The sequence below is a fragment of the Cebidichthys violaceus genome, unplaced genomic scaffold (assembly GCF_023349555.1).
Source record: "Cebidichthys violaceus isolate CVI_PGR_0920_01 unplaced genomic scaffold, fCebVio1.0.p SCAF_4, whole genome shotgun sequence".
Lineage (NCBI taxonomy): Eukaryota > Metazoa > Chordata > Actinopteri > Perciformes > Stichaeidae > Cebidichthys > Cebidichthys violaceus.
The window spans coordinates 3,089,362-3,103,770 of NW_027176594.1; the positions used below are offsets into that span (position 1 = coordinate 3,089,362).

Sequence of the window (14,409 nt, forward strand, 5' to 3'; positions counted from 1 at the left end):
AAGAAGAAAATAACAACGGCGAGGCAGTGCAGAGAGACACTCTGATCCAGGCAGAGTGATAAAGGGATAAGGCCAAATCACAGGAGGAATGTGTACTCGCATAACTTTAGTTTGTCAGATCATGGCCACCAGTCTGGATCTGTTTGTCAGTCTGGTTCTTCACTATTCCGCCCTGATAAGTGCTGCCCTTTCAGCAGGCTGAACTGAGGAGCAGCAATGCTGTTAAGTATCAGACGTCTTCCAGCCAAAATGGGCAGGTGGATCTTTGAGGCAGTGGCACACAGCAGCCAGAGCCAAGAATGAATCCTGGCAGAGCTATGCACAGTCAAATATCTCTATTCTCTTCGGAGGAGGCTTCACATTTTGATGTTTGCCTGCTAAGACAGTTGACTGAAGCCTGAGTGAACTGGGTCAAAGCTAAACACCAAATTCTTCTTGTACACTCTACTTAATGCTTGGGACTTGCCAGCTGCGCTTTAAGTTAGAACCTAAATAAAAAAAATACTAGACAGGCACACACACACACACACACACACACACACACACACAAAAGAAATCTCAATGTGTGTGATACCCACATGTGAGAGAAATACTAATCAAATCCCGCTCTGCTTTCACTCGGTGTAACTCTAAATAATTATTGCCCCTGGCTAAACTGCAGGAAGCACCTTTTTTCTCCACCCCTCCTTCAAATACCCTTATCCTTGATATCCAAAATGTGAGCAAAATTTGTGCCAGTAAAGCCTCGGGGAAGACATGTCTTAATACCGGCGCTTTCCATTCACTACTTAAGGTTTCTCTCTGAGGGATCCAATTCTAGCTCCGTTTCGTCCTGTCAAGCTGTCAGTCCACCCAAAACGAGGGACTAAAAAAAAGGAGGGGGAAATAGAAAGTGAAGGCTTCGAATGGCTTGTGTTCCACTAAACTAAAGGAGTAATCTGGAACGGCAGGTCCAATGCTTTCCTGGATAAAGTCTCAAGGAGCTTGAAATGACTGTTTAACTGCGTGGTGTGAGTTCTCAGTCTTATCCACACGCGAGCCTCTCGGTGGTCGGGCAATGCTTGCTGAAAGGTGAAGAAGCCGCGGATAAATATGTGGCCCTGTGGCTTTGCACCAGGCAAATGGAAAATTACAATCAGCCCTTTTGAGGATTCAGCTTCAGAGAGAGAAATTTCATTAGAGTGTAATGGAGCTTTTAATTTGAGGGGTTGATCATTCATGAAATTCCACTTTTGTTATCCTTCCCTTTCGCCATTTAGTGTAATGACGTCGCACAGAGGAGAGATAATAACCCGTGCATTGTGAGTCAGCATTTATCCAAGATGCATATGCATGCCGTATACCGTGATGTTAAACCCCCCTTTTAAAAGGTATATATTTGCATCATTTCAACATTAACTTCTAATTAACGACAGCTTAACTCGTTAGCTAACTACAGCTGATAAGACCAGCAAAATGGAGGCGGGGCTTAGCCAACGTTATAGTACTGGATTCACTTTCCTTGCTGATTCAATTTTTTTGAAGTTAACGGACTGATTGTTTCTCAAACACACGGCCATGGAAAGGTGACTGAGAATGAACTCACCAGAATCAACATCGTTGGCCAGCAGTTTTGCCACATATGTGCCCATCTCTGTGTTCTCGAAGACCGTGATGGTGTAGGGATCAGAGGAGAACTGAGGCGGGTTGTCGTTGACGTCTTCCACGGTGATGTGGACGTCGGCCTCGCAGTAGCGCCCTCCTCCGTCCACCGCCCGCACTTTGAACCTGTGCTCGTCCCGCTCCTCTCGGTCGAGGGGCTGTGCCGTCTTCAACTCCCCTGCAGGTGAAACAGAAGGCTTTTGAGCAAAAACACACAAAACACACAAGACCCAAGAAGGATTTCATATGCTATTTAAAGAACATAAAACACATTCAACTTACAGACAGGCATCAGAGGACAAACCATGTACAGTATACTCTAAAGCACTGGAACCCCCTTGTCTCCTGTCTACTAACCAAATAAAAAAACAGTGAAACAACCGATGGCTTTCAAGAGTGAGAAGAGGGGAATAAATAAATAATTGAAGCGCGAAAGCAGGAAGAATGGAGCAAAGAGAGTGGAAGGATGAAGGGAACCATCGGAGTTGGCAGCTAAGAGCAGCTTGGAAGTGTCCTGGGATGTGAGGCAGCCAACATTACCACAACCTCTCTGGAAAACTCCAGAGCCTCTTGGCGGTCCTCATCTGCAATAATCCTACTTGTCTGCACTGAAAAAAAATAAATAACATCCCCTCTCCATAACAGTAGCACTGCTGCTGGAAACGGAATATTGACGATTGCCAAAAGACAGCTGGATGGTATTGTTGACTCTCAGCATATTAAAAGCAGAATTTTGCCATTACTTAGGGATTCTATGCAGCAGCAGACATGTTGGATGGCTGTTTAAATCTACTGGCTTAGTTTGTTTTGTCCTTTCATGCGTTAACTTGGCATTTATTTTAAAACCACGTTGGCGGTGATTAACTGGCATTGTTTTTCTTTCTTTTTTTTTTCCTGCTCTCATTTTTCATCCCAGCAGCCAGATGGAATCTCTGATTTAGAGGGTCTCCAAGAAGAAATTATTTGCAGGCAAGAAGTATAGTGGCCATAAATTGAATTTTAGTGTGCGACTCTGTGTTTTAGTGCCACTATGGGTCTTTAAGTTACCCCGCTGGGAAATGTTCTTGGCTCTTTTAAAAATGAATAAGTAAATAACAACTGGGCAGAAGAAAACACCCCCTTGCCGCCTCTATTTCTAATAATGATTTCTGTGGATACAGAAACAAAAACAAAAAAAACAAAAAACAAAAACATCACTATTTTCAAATCTTAAGAGTGTAGAATGTAAGACCCGCTGTCGTGCTGAGCTGCCTTTTTGAGTTTGTGGCTCCAAGCTGAGGACCAAGAGTATTTCATGAGAGACTTTAACACGAGGGTTCCACATTCTGCTTCCCAACATCTAGAATAACCTACAACACACAGATGGAACGCAATCTAATCTAGTGACGCATTGGCATCCATTGGTGTTAACACACAGATACACACCTGTGTCAGAGTCAATGATGAAGAGTTCAGATCCAACTCCCTGGAGTTCGTAAGAGATTTGGGCGTTTGAGCGGATGTCAGCATCTGAAGCAGAGACCTGCAAGACGAGCCTGCCGGCGGGGGAGTCCTCTGGGACTCTCTCGCTGTACAGGGACTGGGGGAAGGAAAACAGAAGAGGGAGAGAAATTTAAGTGAATACCAGGAATGAAAGGGCACAACAAACGCAAATGAAGTGCGGTAAAGTTACGACACAGTCGTGAGAAAAAAAAGTCAACTTTACCTTTTCGCATACAGGGCTGTTGTCATTGGCATCCAGCACCTTGACCTCCACGACGGCTTTGGCAGTAAAGATGCCATCACTGGCTGTAATGTTAAGGAGGTAATTGTCCTTCTCTTCACGGTCCAAGGGCTTCCTGACAGAGACCTTCCATTCATTCTGAATGTGCTCGATGGCAAATTGGCCAAGTGGGTCCCCTCCTGTTTGGTGTTAAAAAGAAATATACCACTTCAGAATGATCAACAACTCAGAGGCAGGAAAGCAGACGGAGTCATTAAAAAGACACAAGGATAAGGCTCTGGTCTGAATTTTAAAATGTATTCCACAAAATACCTATCAATAATTACTGAAATCATCTTTTAAGAATTCATCACTGCTTCTCAAAGCCAATCCTTACTTCTAAATCAAATCTGTTTGGTACACAAGCAATCCCACCAACCAAAAAATATACACGAACTAATGCTGGATTCTTATTCCTCTTAATATTCCCAGACTTAGCATAGTTATTCACACATGCTAATTAGCACCAGAGGAAGTATTTCCCCCCAGTCTATTTCAAAGCATTATTCAGATAATTATACATTTCTGTATTATGATGACCTTAATATTTGCCTTGAGCTTTGGCAGATTAGGCGATAACTCAGACTCCTAACAGATAATAGAATTGTATAATGTTTCAAAGATGAGATATTATCATCACATTAAGTAGCATGAACGGATAACCTCCCCTCTAAGCTCTGTTTATGAAAAACACAAAGGAGTATGGAGTAAACACTCTTGGCATACTGATAATGCGTTTCACAAAATAATAAACACCCACCTGTGATGAAGTAGTTCACATGTTTATTGATGTCCTCAGAATCATCATCTGTGGTGCTGAGGATGGCGATCACCCCGCTGGGCGGAGGGTCATCTTCACTAACTGTGCCTTTGTAGACCTCTGCAGTGAAGCGGGGCGGGTTGTCGTTCACGTCGGCGACCGTTACCTCCACTCTGGTGCCATTAATGTGTTGGACTTTGTCGCCTTGGTCTGTGGCTAGGATGGCGATTGTGTATTTGTTCGTCTTTTCACGGTCTAGCTCTTTTAAGGTGGTCACCCATCCGGTGTCGCTGTTAACGGCAAACAGCTCGGAGATCTCCTGCGAGTTCTGCTTGGGGTCGAGGCTGTAAACAACATGGCCGTTGGTTCCAGAGTCTAGGTCGGTGGCTTTGACTTGGATCACTTGGGTCCCGCTCGGAAGGTTTTCCACAGTGACGGCCTCATAGGGGTCTGACTCAAAGACAGGTTTGTTGTCATTCAGGTCTTTCACTTGGATGTTAACATTTACAGATGCTACTATTTCATAGTTCTCATGTTTGGTTTGGGAAAGCAAAGTGAGTTGGTACCATTTGGTCATCTCATGGTCGAGGCTTTTCTGAAGCTTCAAGGCTCCACTGTCTCTGTCGACAACAAAAACCTCATCTTCATTGCTCTCGGGAGTGTTGCCCTTCGCAAGGCTGTAAACGACGGGTTGCTCACTCTCAGCCTGAATTACATCGATCTCTGTGCCAATGGGAAGGTCTTCAGCAATCGTGTAGCGGTAATGTGTTTCAGCGAACTTCGGAACGGGTGTCTCTGGTGCAACAATCCTGATGTAAACCTGGACGACAGAATGTCTGGGTGGATTCCCAGTATCCTTCGCCCTCACAAAGAATGCATAGAGCTCATTTTCGAGTCCGATGAGACTCTCTTTGGTTGTGACAACCCCAGAGGTTGGGTGGATTTCAAAGTTTTCTTCCACGTTTTCAACATCTGCTTCGATTGAGTACTCGATGTCAGCATTGCTTCCCTCATCCATGTCTGAAGCAGCAATTTTAACCACAGAGGTTCCCCTTGGGACATCTGACGCAATAGTGGCTTTGTAGTCAGCGGCCCTGAATTGTGGGGCATTGTCGTTGACGTCCGTGAGAATGACATTGACTACAGAAAAGCCTACTTTTCCACCGCCGTCCTTAGCTATGAGAGAAATAGGAATAACCTTTTCGATGGTATTTTCACGATCAAGGCTCTCAAGAGTTAAAATCTCTCCCTCTTCATTGACAGAGAACTTGTCTTTGGCAAAGTCATTGACAATTAGGTATGTTATTTGCCCATAAATGCCTTCGTCGTCATCTGTCGCCTTTGCTTCTGCTACCAAGGTACCAATAGGTGAGTTTTCAACAAGCTCTACCACATAGTCCACTTGAGAGAAGGTGGGGTTGTGGAAGTTGGCACCAGTAACTGTTACAATGACGAGGGCTGAGCTTCTGAATACACCGTCTGATACCGATACATTTAGGTTGTAAAGAGGCTGCATATGTGGCCTACGGTGGTTGGAAATGACAATGGCGCCTGTTTGTTTGTCGATGGAAAAGTTCTGATCGTCATTGCCGGATATTATGGAGAACTCCAACTTATTGGAGTCTGAGCTATCAGCATCAGATGCCTGGACTTGGGTGATGAAGTGTCCACGTGGGGCCAGTTCACTAATAGTAGTCTTATAAGTGTGCTCTGTAAATATTGGAGCGTTGTCGTTCAGGTCTGTAACGTCTATCGTCACAATGACATCACTGGATAGGGATGGAACGCCTCCGTCCACAACCCGGACTCTCAACTTGTGCTGCTGGATCTCCTCATGATCAAGAACTTGAGCTGTAGAGATTATTCCTGTGTCACGGTCAATGGTGAAAAAATGTGAACTCTTCCCCTTCTCTTCAACCAGCTGAAAGAATACTTCTTGGTTATTACCAGTATCAGAATCTTTGGCATCAACTTGCAAAATGAAGGTACCAATGACAGAGGCCTCTGAAATATTGGCATGGTAGGCCTTTGACAGGAACACAGGGGCGTTGTCATTTACATCTTCCAGAATGATATCGACAAACACTTCAGAGTGGGCTCCAGTCAGAGAGTCTGTGGCTCTTACATTTAACTTGTAGGCAGGATGTGTCTCAAAGTCCAGAGGCTGAATCACATGAATTACACCTGTGTTGAAATCAATTGAGAACTGTTTGAAAGGATCTCCCTCTGAGATGGTGTACACAATACGAGGGCCTTCAGAATCATTGGCCTGTACATGGAGAACCGGTGTGTGTAACTGGATGTTTTCAGGGATTTCAATGCTGTAAAAAGGCTTCTCAAACACAGGCATGGCTTTGTTCACAACTGTTATTGGAACTTCTACTTCTGCTGAGAGTGTTACCTCTCCATTGTCCTTTGCCATAACAACGATGACAAAGTCTGTGTTGAGCGAATCCTTCTCAAATTTCTTTTTGAGGGAGATTTCACCAGAGGGGGAAATTTGAAAGTGCTCCTGGTGATCCTTTAGGTGATAATGGATTTCTGCATTCGGGCCACTGTCTTTGTCCACTGCTGTGACTTGTCGGATGACCTGGCCTACCTCTGCATCCATCTGGACCAGGGCGTGATAGGGAAGGTTTACAAACATAGGATTGTTGTCATTTACATCTTCCACTGTCACAGTCACTAGAACATGAGCCCCATCTTCAGATTTGTCCTCTTTGGTGACCTCGACAACTATATCAAACGTGTCCTGTGCCTCTCGATCAAATGGAATCCCAGTGGTTGAGATCACTCCAGATGTGTGGCTGATTTTAAATCTGCTGTCAGGGTTCAAAATTCTGTAAAACAAGGGCTCGTTCACCTGGTTCCCAACAGCAGCAATGACTGCGAGTGTTTTCTTCTCGGAGAGGTTTTCTTGGACGTAGGCTTTGTAGGACTCCCTGGTGAACTTCAGTTTACTCTCCTTGTTTTCCTTCACATGTAACTTTACTGTAGCAACCGCGGCAAATCTACCATCAGAAACCCGAACCTTTATTTCATATCTGCTCCTGAGCTGTGAGACATTCTGAATAGAAATTATGCCCGTGATTGGATCAATTTTAAATTTGTCACCAATATTTCCCTCAGAGATGGAGAAGAGAAGTTTGGAGTTAGGCCCAGAATCTGAGTCTGTGGCGTTGACTTTAATGACTTCCACCCCTTTGTATGTTGGCACAATGACGGTTGTCTCATACACTTCTTGGCTAAAAACTGGTGGACAGTCATTAACATCAATCACTTCAATGGTCACGTTGGCTGGCGTCTCTGCAAACAGGCGTGGCATTCCTAGATCATGGACCTGGACTGTGAAGCGGAAAACACTCTTCTGTTCATAATCAAAAGCCGTTGTGATTCTGATGGCTCCAGTGCTTGAGTCAATGGCAAAATAGTTATGAGCAAACGGTTCGACAATTTGGTAGATGAGCATGGCATTCTGATCGCAATCAGCATCAGAGGCACGAATGACAAAAGGGGTGTTTTCATAAGTAAGAACAACACTGTTGACGGGGGCCGATTCACTGATTACCCCTTTGAATTCTCTCTGGAGAAATATTGGAGCATTGTCATTTTCATCCTTTAGGTGAATCAGAAGAGTTGCGTTGCTGGCAAGTCCCGCCATGTTGGTGCCCTGTATGGTCAGCTTGTATTGAGAGGCGGCCTCATAATCTAAAGCTTTCTGGGTCACAACCACTCCTGAGTTAGGGTTTATATCAAATGCGTTGTTGATGTTGCCGCCTTTTATTTGATAGAAAATAGACGACTGGCTGTCGGCTGTGACCAGACTCACGAAACTTCCCGGTTGGACTGATTCACTGACTTCGGCAGAGAACTCTTTTTCGGTGAATTTGGGGGCCGCATTGTCAGAAACAGTAACCACAATGTGTACAGTGGCTGTAGTTGACAGTGGAGGTATTCCACTATCAGAAGCCTTAACGGTGAGTTCAAACAGGGTCTTGCTGCTGCGATCAAGCTCTTTGGCTACTGTAATTGTCCCAAGAACAGGGTCGACGGCAAATGAGTTTGCAACATTTCCTGCAAGAAAGAAACAAGAAAAGTAGAATATATCAATGACCTGTGATATGTGCTTGGTGATGCAAAAACATATGGTATATAGACGTTTTCTATGTGTTGTATCAGGAAGGTGTGTTTGATAAGCATTTGTAATTTCAGAAATGGTAACGTACTTTCCAAGCCAGTCACCCTAATCAGTTTCAGTCAGAACAAAGCAAGCTACAATTGAATTACATCAAGTCATCTTAGCTATGTCAAATATGCATATATTCAAACAAAAAGCTGAGTGACACGTTTTTCTGTCTCTTACAACAGCATATTGTAGGAGAAAACCATCGTGGGAAACTCTGAGGCGGGATATACCCATTTCTCTTGTATTGGGAGATCCTCTAGACAAAGTCTTCAATATTCTCCTACTCTTTGTAAAGTATTCCATTCATGATCAAGATCCAGTGGGCAGCAGGGCTCAAAATGACTCATACATTTTTTACGAGCTGATTCCATTTGCATTCATTTACAATGGGAGCTTTCTGCTACGAGGAAGAAAAAAAAATAACTAGGGAAACTTCGGATCAACAGAGCCGCACAGCAACTTTGTGTGCATTTACCTGATTCAATGCTGTAGACAATCGCTGCGTTGTAGCCCTTGTCTTTGTCAAGAGCTGTGACCTGGAGCACAGCCGCGCCTACGGCTGCGGACTCAAACACACGTCCAGAGTAAGGAGTGCCTATGAACCAGGGTGCGTTGTCATTGGTGTCGTCCACGTTGACAATAACGCGCACAAGGTTCCTCTTTACTGGAATGTCCTGGTCTCGAACCTGGAAGAAGACCAATTTGGAAGGAGACAGACGGACATAGGAGGGAGGACGAAAAGGAAGAAAAACAGTGAAGGGCGTGAGTCTTACAGCCCTCAGGGGATAATTCGTTCCTGAATAGTAACACAGTAAAACAGCAAACTATTCATGTTTTGAAAAGCATAGCAACAAACAAGCTTATCTTAATTTCATGGATGTTTCATTTTCTAATGAAGCAAACAATTCAAAAATAAACTCAATTAAACAGCATGTAGGAACAGCTCACAATTTATCAAGCTATTGTTAAAGTGTCGGCGTTGGTTGGTTCGTACCATGACGGTGAGGACGTGACGATGCATAGTCTCATGGTCCAGTTGCTCGGCGGTGTACAGAGTGCCTGTTCCTGGGTCTAGTCGAAACTTCCTCAGGCTGAAGGGATCGGTGCTGCTCAGCAGCGTAAAGGTCAGCTTGTTCTTCTCGTCTCTGTCCGTGGCGCTGATCTGCAGGACCTCAGTCCCAGCTGGTTTGTCTTCAGGGACTTTCACCTCGTACACCTGCTGAGAGAACTGTGGCCGGTGGTTGTTGGTGTCAATGACGCGGATGAGCACCTATAGGAGAAAAATAAATGGCAGAGAATATATATATTTAAAACCAGACTTACATCATCTCCCAAATCAGGCATCTAAAAAATAATTCTGAGGTTATTCTCTTAGCCTTTTCTACTTTTGTCATTGTGTACATAGGACTGTCATGTTTCTGAGAATAACTGGACGGTTGAATCGGTCGAAAGAAATCCAGTGTTGCACGTTACTGTTGTGTACGCAAGCGTCTATTTGATAGAAAGAAGTGGTCCCCACACTCCAAAAGCCCCAATAATAACCAGAATAAAAGTTTGTGTAAACTTACTTCATAGTTTTAAACAGAATAATGATCAACAAACAATAAGTGTCCAGTTCTTTATATTTACTTTCAGTCTCTCCACCCTCCATCTACACACACACACACACACACACACACACTCATTCTCCCAGGCTCTTCAGTAATAAGCCGCGTTGTGTAGATATAGAACAGATCGATGCATATGATGGCAAAAGCAATATTTTAACTGAATGGCCACTTGATGCTGCTCACGGTGAAAACAGGAAATCAATGGTGAAAAAACACAATGCATCTAAATGAACTGCGAGCTACATACAGGAGCAGGTGATTCAATTCAGAGTAAATGGCTGAAAAAAAAAGCATTTGACGGTGAGCTGTCACCTGTGGAAAGATAGAAGCCCGATTCAGGGACATCAACGACATATAACATCCTGTATCTAAAAAGTCATATGAGTTGTAGAAGGGTTTAACTTTTTTAGTGTAACTGCTTTGCAGATTCAATATTCTGCTGATGCTATCACAAAAACTGCTCACTCATGAAACAAATCTCTCCACGTGTGCTTCTCGCTTTGGACCGCATAAAAGTGCAGCCGCTGTGCTTTCTGCACACACACACACACACACACACACACACACACACACACACACACACACACACACGACAAAGAATCTAACATCCCCAAACTGTAAAATTCCACTGGGAGCGTGTTTTATCAACACCAGCCACTCGTCTACTGGACTTCCGACAGAGGATTATGGAGAGCTGCTGGAATGCCATCTCTGCTTCCCAGACCAGCGCGGGGCTTCTACCGTTGCCAAACATGGGGAACAAAGGGATCAGCCCAGATTAGACACCTGCATACCAAACACCAGGGGGTGATGTCCCGTAAGGAATCGGGCAGAGCCGAGCTGTTTGGTGCAGGAACACTGAAGCTCTGACCGAGTTGACGGCTCGCCAGCTGACCGGGATTTGTCAGATCTCTGGTCAACGCGACGGCCCACTTTTGTTTTTTTTCCGTCATAATACCGTTTGTGGAGCGCTGTGAGCCTATATCAGAGACAAATATAGACTCAATCTGACAGCACTGATAACACTTACAATCTGCTGTGTGCTGCGATGTTGGCAACGCTGCCGAGCCTCACAGATGTCATCTTGCAGGGGGAGCGTTGGGCTGCATGCTGTCTGTCAGTGCTGTAAACTGGCTGTTTGCCACCGGTCATGTGTCACGAGCGACCCGTGTCACGCTGCTCTTCAGGACGCGTAATGTAAAACAAACACGATTTCCGAATGAGGAATTAACCCTGGGAGAAAAAAAAGCATAATGCAACTGGGCCTCTAGTGTACGTTGCACCCTAAGCTGTCTCGCTCCAAGCATGTCTTCTCCTCATGTCGAGCCAGACATCATATAGCACCAGATTGTCTCACAATCCACCTTTTTTTTAATACACAGATGCACATGCAATGCAGCCGCCCCCACACGGGCTCACGAAAATGCGCACGTCCACACGTGAATCGGCACAAAGAAGCCGTCCAATGTGTCTCAATCTGGCCGGCGTCAGATAACGCTTCTTGTGAATAGTGCGGAAGGTGGCGAGAGCTGATAGTGCTGTCAAGAAGCAGAAAAGGAATGGAACCCGGTCAGTGGTGTCCACGTTCTAGCCACAATGTACTATTTCAGATGGTTTAGCGAGCACACAAAAGGCTATTCAGCCTCCGTATGCACACACAAAAAAACTTGCCTTTCCTTTTTTTCGCGAGGAGGCTCGACAACACTTCAGAGGAACTTTGCCCCCCCCAAAAACATCACAAAGCAGCATGATACAGCCTGACTGCCGTAGAAATGCTGCTGGAGAAGAAAACTCTGTAGTCTGTGTGTGTGGCTTCCTCTGGGAATGCTGGAGAGGAACAAGATTGAGACTGAGACGCAGACGTGACAGACGGAGATGCTACAGAAGAAGAAGAAGAAGAAGAAAAAAAAAAAAAGTGCTGCGAGGGTTGAGATGAGAGTATGAAAGAGAAGTGACGGTGAAGAAACGAAGACAGCTGAGGGAAACGGTCAAATTTAGAAAACACAGGTTGTGGGCGGGAATGAAAGAAATTTAAAAAAAAATACAATAGTCAGCTTTGATTCTTACAGAAGGCAAAACAACATATGAGTGTGAGTTAACAAGGTGAACCTTCCAGGGAGACATAAAGAGAGTCTTTGTAATGCGGACTGAGACAACATGAGAAACAGGAGACCAGGAACAGATTGTGAGCGGAACAGCTTGAGGTACTTCTGCATGGCTAAGGGAGGATGTCGTGTAGCTGGAGGTGGGGGAGGGGAGGCCGGGCTCCGTGCCGAGCCTGCCTCCTGGCTATGAGGTGCCCGAGCTAGAATGCGGCACCCCTCGTCTGCATCAGCTGATCCCTCAGAGACGCCTTCATAGCGTTACAATGGTCAAATGGAAAGGCAGATAACAGAAAGGCCGACTGTTTCTCAGAGACCTCCCACAGACCACGAGCGTCATGCTGATATCACCGCTGGAGTCCGAGGCACGGCGGATTTTAACGTTACTTTTTAATCTTCAGTTCTTTTAAAAAAAGAAAACAATAGATAGATATTCAAAAAACAAAAGCCTGCTTAAGAGATCACAAAGAAAACAGAGCCCTCTAAATAACGAAAACACCTTTTGTGTTTTCTGTATCCAGAAAAGGACACATGGGGGCTCTCATTGCGCTCATTGTCCTCCTGTGCCATGCGGAGGAGAGGAAGACCCCCTGCCAGGTGGCAGGTTCTGGGCAAAGGCAGGGCACTGGCACCGAGCACTCCCGACGTGTTCCCAAAACAGGATTAACACAGCCCACTACCCACACCGGGTCCAGTGCTCTTGTTTGCCTTTTATTCGACCCAAACGAGAGCAATCATCGACCCTGCGTGCCTGGCCAATGAATGTGGAGCAAAAACTGGAAATCAGAAAGAAAGACAAGGAGGGATACGAGGAGAGAGAGGGAACAAAATAGCTGAAAAAAAGAAAAGAAGAAAAAACATTCCAAGGAGAGAGAAAATAGGCCAGCCCGTCTGGCTGCACAGCTTCCACATGACTTTGATTTTAGGAATAGATAAGTCTAACTTTGAGCTTTCACGAGGTGCAGCGCATGTGTGTGATCGGGTAGATCTAATTTGCAGTGAAACTCTTGTGTGACTTGTTAAAAAGACAACACGCTGTCGACAAATTCACGTTCAACTCGTTTTGCTAATGATTTTGAAATGATCTCTTCTCGGATTCATTTGATGTTGCGAGCACAGTGACAAAAAAAAAAAACAACAACTCTCAACATCTATTTTTTTATGTGATAAAAGACGTAGATGTTATATTAGAAGATATTTTCGAGTGTGCAGTGGTTAATCCCAATTCTATACAATCAAGTGGATTAATTAAGGGGTTAATATTCCATGACTCGAAAAGAAGATTAAAACATTTCAGTGCGGTCTGACACACGTTTTCAAAGCCATAGCCCCTGTTGGTTTCACACTTACGAACGTTCCAGCGAGAGGCGCATTTTTCAGTTTCTGTTAAAACCCCCGCAGGCAGAGCAAATACTGTCAATGCCGAACAATGTTATCGGATAAACAAGTTAGTAGCCAAAACACTCAGAAGGCTTTCCTGAAACATGAAGCACTCGGCACACTGAATCCCTCAGGACGTTCAAGGCTCTCCCACAAATATGTGCAAGTCAACCGGCTGGCACTGAATGTGATCTATCAAACATGAGGCGGAGATACTGCTAGGACACGGGCTTCTTTCTCACCTCATTTTCAAAACAACAAAAGGCATGAAGGCCGCCACAAGTTTTGGGGTCTCTGATAATACTGCATGCCTTTTTCAGTCACCTATTAGGCTCTCAGCATGTCCCAGGCAACTGGCCTCAATCACATCGCAAGTGTGGTTTATGGAGCATACAAATTCAGTAAATCCGTTCCCTCTAAGGAAAACAGCTGACCTACAGCGGGCAGCCGGGTGTGCGGGACTGAGGCTGCGTTCACTCTGCGGGGGCAGTGGCTGCTACGTCTGCAGGGAGCTTCACTCAAACAGATTTCATCCCAAATTCCAAGATGTCAAGGGCTTCTTTTTTAGCTTCATCTCTCCACAAGATCTAGAGTGACGTAAGAGTTGTAAGGATTCCAACACGACTGTTCAGAATGAGGTCGCATTGCAAAAAAAAAATTAAAAAAATCTGACCTGTATCTGACTCAGGACCACGGATGAAAGCGGCCCATATCAGAATTGAAAAGATTCAGACTCCATGTGATTTTTTTTGTGCTGTATGACAAAATCATATTCGGGCCGCTCTTGTCTGCAGCGTGAACGTAAGATTACACACCAGCGCTCATACAGGAGAGCCTATCACACACAGCTCTACTAATGTATTCAAAAATATGCACCTCTAAAATGTGCAGACAGTGCAAAACCTCCTCTGATATACTGAACCAGTGATTATTCTTTGACCCATTTCTTGCCTTGACTGTTCAATGGA

The 14,409-nt window shown here is 44.8% G+C and overlaps 1 protein-coding gene across 1 annotated transcript in view; it reads right to left on the reverse strand.

Annotated features, from left to right (window-relative positions):
- Positions 1-14,409, reverse strand: part of fat1a (FAT atypical cadherin 1a) — a 71,187-nt gene that overhangs the window by 17,307 nt on the left and 39,471 nt on the right. Inside the window, 6 exon segments of the mRNA XM_068727147.1 lie at positions 1,586-1,819; positions 3,067-3,220; positions 3,347-3,543; positions 4,164-8,237; positions 8,825-9,035; positions 9,344-9,619. Coding sequence (XP_068583248.1) covers positions 1,586-1,819; positions 3,067-3,220; positions 3,347-3,543; positions 4,164-8,237; positions 8,825-9,035; positions 9,344-9,619 — 5,146 coding nt within the window.